The following is a 6,288-nucleotide window of genomic DNA, read 5'->3' on the forward strand; positions in this document are numbered from 1 at the left end:
TTCTACTGCCTCTCCCTGTCATCCTATACCTCTCCCTGCCACCCACTGTCTCTCCCTGCCACTCTCTAACTCTCCATGCCACCCTTTTCCTCTCCCTATCACCCAATGCCACTCCCTGCTACCTACAGCCTCTCCATGCCACCCTCTACCTATCCCTGTCATCCTTTACATCTCCTTGCCACCCAATGCCTCTCCCTGCCACTCTCTGACTCTCCCTGCCACCCTCTTCTTCTTCCTGTCATACTCTGCCTCTCCCTATCCCCCTGCTCCTGCCCCCCACTGCCTCTCCTTGTCACCCATAGCCTCTCCCTGCCACTTACTGTCTCCCCAGTCACCACCTGCCACTCACAGACTTTCTGCCTGTCTCTGTCACCCTCTGCCTCCGGCTGCCACCCACTTCCTCCCCAGTCACCACCAGACACCCACTGCCTCTCCTATCCATCCACTATTAGCCCTGCCACCCTCTGCCTCTCCAGTCAACCACTGCCACCCTCTGCCTCTCTGTCACCCTCTACCTCCCCCTGCCACTCTTTACCTCTCCACATCACCCTCTGCCTCTCTCTGTCACCTTTACCTCCCCCTGCCTCTCTTTACCTCTCCACATCACCCTCTGTCTCTCCCAGTCACCCACTACATCTCCTCGTGTTGCTCTCAAGATATTATCTTCCTCCTCTGGATGTAGCAGCTCTAGAGCAGTGAGCAGGATGGGAATCTGGGCTGTGGAGGAGGAGGGTCACACCGATGACAAGCCAGGATTGGATGCCCAGGATATACTCTTATCGCACAGCCATGGTGGAATTTTCTCTCTCTTGTCCATGCAGGATGACGATCGTCTCTCATCACCTAGTATAAAAAAAAACTATAGTTTATATGGGGCCACACAAGTGATTTTGAGGTCATAATCAGCTCACAGTCTGTTAGATGCTCTAGAAAAAATATATATATCTTATGGGGCCCTAGAATCTGTTTTTTGGGCTCCTGACTGCCCAGATATTGTCTGGGGCTTATGCACAGTTGGCTGCCTAATTAGTGTTACTATGATAAAAGACATGTGCAAAAATAACTTTGCCTATACCAGAGCCTGAGACATAGCATATGTCACAGACAGGATGTAGTCAATGCAGGTTGGCATTTACAATGTCGACATTCTGAAAGTAAACACCACAATGGCAACAGTTATTATGCCGACATTGTTAATCTGTCAACAGTTAGGCTGTGGATGGGAAGGTTAGGGTTAGGCACTAGGGGGAGGTTAGGGTTAGGCACTAGGGGAGGGTTTGGGGAGAAATATTCACCAGAACACTGGAGCATCGTAGGTCTGACCCGGAAGTGACAGTCACATGACAGCTGGGACCAGGAAACCGCAATGAGAGCCACTGCAGCAGCCAGGAGCAGGTAAGTGACCATTAGGCCACCAGGGACGATATGTCAACATTCTAAAATGACAACATTTCATCAGTGTCTGTATGATGGATGTTGTCAACGTTGACATTATGACCATGTTGACATTCTCGTGTTGACATGATTAATGTCAACATTATGGGGTATATTTACTAAAGTACAGGTTTTTAGAAGTAGATATGTTGTCCATAGCAACCAATCAGATTCTAGCTATTATTTTCTAGAAGATGCTAGATAAATGTTAAGTAGAATCTTTTTTGGTTGCTATGAGCAACATCTCCATTTTTTAAAAACCTGCACTTTGGTAAATATACCCCCATGATGGTAGACATATCATACCACCATACCGCACCCATCACAGACATCAGTAACACTGCTAAACTCTCTCCACACAAATAACTCCCCATCTCGTGTGACAAAAAGTTTTGCTTAAATACACTGACAATGCTGATAGTCTATGCCCGGGTGACAAAGAACCATCTTTTGCAGAGCAATGTGACACCTGAATTATCAGCTAGAAAAGCTCAGCACCAGTGCTCTGCAATAGCTCCTATTGGCCATAGGGAAATGCTGGGAAACTGTTACCATGCATAATAAGGAAAATGTTCCCTGTTACATGTAACCTCACTGACACACGTGTGACCTATTCCCCAGTGACAATATGCCCAGCCCTGTAAGACAATGCTTTACCCTATAGACGTTCAGAGCATGATGCTGGCAAATAATAAGGAGACTATTTATCAAAGAATATTTGTGGGATATTCCCTGGAAAAAAATAAATAAATTCTTTTCAGAAAAAGTTATCAGGAGAAGGTTCCATCTGCAATCACTTTACTCTTACACATCATAGGAACAGACTCCTACCAGAGCCCATGTCCCTGCATGTGTATTTTAATGCATCCAGGGACATCATTTCTTATTGCCATTAAAATAAATTATAATTAAAACCAGATAATTAATAAATGGGCCCCTTGGAGGGATCCCCTTCTACAGAGGGGCAGCTTTGTTTTGTTTAACGTTCCTCAATGTTGGGTAGAAGTTCATTGTTTTACTGACTTTCTTATAAGTTATAATCATCATTTATTTATATAGCGCCACCAATTACGCAGCGATGTACAGAGAGTATTTGTCATTCACATCATCCCTGTCCCATCGGAGCTTACAGAGTCGGCAGCCAATTACACTACCAATACTTTTTTGGAGTGTAGGAGGTAACACGAGTACCTGGAGGGAACCCATGCAAGCATCTGAAGAACATACAAACTCTGCACATATATAGGGCTGGTCAGGAATCAAACTCATATCCCCAGCAGTGTGAGACAACAATGCTAACCACTGTGCCACTGTATTGCACAGGTCACATGCACAGAAGTCCCCACCTTACATTGATTAGTATAAAACAAGGAAGCACAGCCTATCTATAAGTGGGATTCTGTCTCAGCTCAGCCCTGTGGGTAGAGTAATGGCCATATAAATGGCTTTCCCATCCTCAGATGAATTTGGGTATTAGCATACGGTAACTAGCAGGGATTGAAAAGACTGAAAACATGTTTTTTAATGCTTCAATGATGTTGCAGCTGATGCAGAGAATCCATAACCTGCACAAAGCACAATAAATATTTTATTCCCAAATGCTCCAGACTTCATTTTGTTACACTGGAATGAAATGTTTTCCCTCAGATACATGAAACATTGTAATGATCATTGTTGATAACGGAGCTGGTGTGTACATAACTCTCCTATATCACCGCACCTGTACACACACATCTCCAACACTCATTGTACCATGTTACACACCTCGTCCAGTTCTTCCTGGGTCACAAATGTTCTGTACTCCATTCTGTGCCACAGGGCGTCCTTCACCTTCCAGAACTTCACGAGTGGTATACAGCGGACAATCTGGCGTTCCAACCGGCGGTAGAGCATGTCATCCTCCTCCATCTGGGTTGCAAGATACCTACAGAAACAGACCATGAGGAGTAAGGTTTGTGCCGTATAGTCACCAACATGTTCTATGTATCATTATTAAAGAGGATCTACCATGTCTTTTACAGCTCCTGTTTTGTTACATACAAAGCTATGTATAGACTGTGGTGTTGCAGAGACAGAAGGTGTATTAATTACAGGGTAGAGACCAGGGGATAAATTTACTAAAGTGAGAGTTTTTAGAAGTGAATTTTAGAAGAGATGTTGCCCATAGCAACCAATCAGATTATACTTAACATTTAACTAGCACCTTCTAGAAGATAATAGGTAGCATATGATTGGTTGCTATGGGCAACATCTCTTCTAAAAGTCATTGTAAAAATTCTCACTTTAGTAAATTTATCCCCTGGTCTCATTTACCAACAGCCTGAAATATATAATTATTACAGCAAATGTTTGTTTCTGGCTGGACCCTTATAAAAAGAATGGGGTCATTAGATCGCCGTCAGAAATAAATAGTATTTTCTGGGAAGAGGTCTTAGTTATAATATAATAACATAAATTATATCTACCACATATTTTTATAATTTAAAACTGTAACGGACTTCCAGATACAGGTGTACACCATCTATAGAATGCACTGACTATCATGTAGAAGCTTCCGAAAAGTTTCTCACTCATAGTTTCTGTATAATGTGGGCTATAGTATTTGAACACATTGGGATAAATGTAATAGTGTGCAATTTGTCAAAAGTGCAGATTTTTTATTTATTTTACCACTGGACTTAAAGCGGCAATTTTATCAAAGGCAAAACCAACCTGGAATAGGTTTTTATTAATACATTTCTGCTTTAAGTCCAACTGCATATATCAACAAGAAATCTGCACTCTGAAAGATCCCATCCTATTACACTTGGCCCTGTCTCCTTTGTTATGTGGACACACAGTAACTAGTATTTATGTGAGTAAATAACCTATGACTTGGCTAATAAGTTCTTCGGGGATATATCTCCAGCTGTATCTGTCTAATCCAGGGATTCCCAACCACGGTCCTCAATGCACACTAACAGTCCAGGTTTTAAGGATAGCCGTACTTGAGCACAGGTGACTTAATTAGTACCTCAGTTATTTTAATTTAACCATCTGTGCACAAACAGGGATAGCACTAAAACCTGGTCTGTTAGTGTGCCTTGAGGACCGACGTTGGGAATCACTGGACTAATCACTGAGGTAAAATACTTACAGTGCGCTGTAGAAATTGAGCCTGGTGTATTCTCTCACAGTCAGCCCGGCTCTCTTGAAGTACACCAACGCCATGGCCAGCAGGTACTAGAATAGAAATATAGTCAGAATGGAGAAACGCGTGTGTATGTACATACCTCAGCAGTCCTATTTGCCACCTATTACACACTACTGAGTATTAATATAAGGAAATAGTAATGGATAATTAACAGTAACATAAATACCTTGTCTGACACATCCTTGCAGTTATCCGATGCGAGGAACCTCTTGGTGCGGCCTTCCTCTGCAATGAGAAGCAGTAATGGTGACATGCTATATGATATAGTGGTGAATATTTATATAGACATTTCTGCAGGTAACTGGGAAGAAGAGTTGGTGTTGCCCATAGCAGCCAATCAGACATTTGCTTTCATTTATATACTATTAGAAAATGACAGAATCTCATTGGATTAGACACTGACTTTTCTACCCAGTTACACATACAGTATTATCCCTTATGCCATAAATGTAATGTGGCATATTAGGCAAAACTTTATAAGGGAATTTTATCATATTAAAGGTGAAATCATATTGCGCTGGGATGGGTGTCTCTGCCACCATGATTTATAGGGCCTGATGCTTGTGTACTGTAGATACAAGGCTCACATGGGATCGCTTTTTGTACAGACGACATTGCCAGGAAAAGGACAGACCTTTTCCTAGCCCCATTGCTGGACACTCCGGCTGTGATGTGAGGTGGTGCAGGTACGAGGGGGGTTCCTACATCTGTACAGCGGTGATTAGTAACATCACTCTAAAGCTGGGTACACACTAAACGATGTGTACCCAGTGCAATATTGTGAGCGGCGGAACCCAGTGTGGGTGCCGGCATAGGTAAGTGCATACACACTTGCTGATGCCAGCAGCAACAGAATGACAGCGGGGGGCATGCTGCATTCAGCAGCATGGCCCCATGTTCTTTGTGGTCTTAATAAATGGTAAAGAAATAAGTCGTACCCAGCAGTAGATAAAAGGCCGCTTTCTCCTCTGATGTTAGTGTGGGAATCTGTCGGCCTTGGTCTTCTCCACCGACGTCCAGTCTTCTCCTCTTTGCTGGGTGCAGCTCTGCGCACATCCTGCTGTCTTCCTCTCCAGCGACGTCCACTCTCTTCCTCTTTGCTGCCATCATCTCTGTGCTCGTCCTGCGGTGATAAATGATTCTATTTTATGTATGGTAATACAGAATACTTAATAAATGAAAGATTAGATAAGTGATCTGTCATCCATAAATGTACGCCTGTAATTCATATTTTATTGCGGAAATGTACCGACATGTTCACCTAGCACATGAGGGTCACATAGTGCTGCACACTAGTCGCGACCTCCATGCAGCTCGCATCACGAGATAGATGAGCGAGGCTACATCTGTATTGACTTTTCCTCCCAAAATACATGCTCCAGCCTCATTTATGTGTTACAGTAATTATGAGAATGAGAGGGATAAAGATGTATATCTATAACAAGGTTACATCCAAATCTACACACTATGGACCTGATTCCTAGATTTAGGCTAAAGCAATCGCAACTGCAATCTCTTACGGATCGCAGTTGCTATAATATGCTAATACCTTCCAGAGCTTAGCCGAGCATAGGGACGACCGCTGCTGCCTTCTCATATCCATCCCATGACGTACAACAGCATAAACATTGGTAACATTGATGCAGATTGACCAACCAAGC

At 43.2% G+C, this 6,288-nt stretch overlaps 1 protein-coding gene across 1 annotated transcript; it reads right to left on the reverse strand.

The window, feature by feature from the left end:
• Positions 1 to 633: 633 nt before the first annotated feature.
• Positions 634 to 4,844, reverse strand: LOC148537810 (speedy protein 1-A-like). Its single transcript, XM_088460137.1, has 4 exons — positions 4,794 to 4,844; positions 4,571 to 4,656; positions 3,199 to 3,358; positions 634 to 843 (listed from the first exon to the last, which is right to left on the reverse strand). The coding sequence occupies exons 2-4, from the start codon at positions 4,642 to 4,644 to the stop codon at positions 688 to 690; spliced, it is 390 nt and encodes a 129-aa protein (XP_088316263.1). The 5' UTR covers positions 4,645 to 4,656; positions 4,794 to 4,844; the 3' UTR covers positions 634 to 687.
• Between the last annotated feature and the right edge of the window lie 1,444 nt (positions 4,845 to 6,288).

The sequence above is a fragment of the Taudactylus pleione genome, unplaced genomic scaffold (genome assembly GCF_031769625.1).
Source record: "Taudactylus pleione unplaced genomic scaffold, aTauple2 ptg000043l, whole genome shotgun sequence".
Taxonomy (NCBI): Eukaryota; Metazoa; Chordata; class Amphibia; order Anura; family Myobatrachidae; genus Taudactylus; species Taudactylus pleione.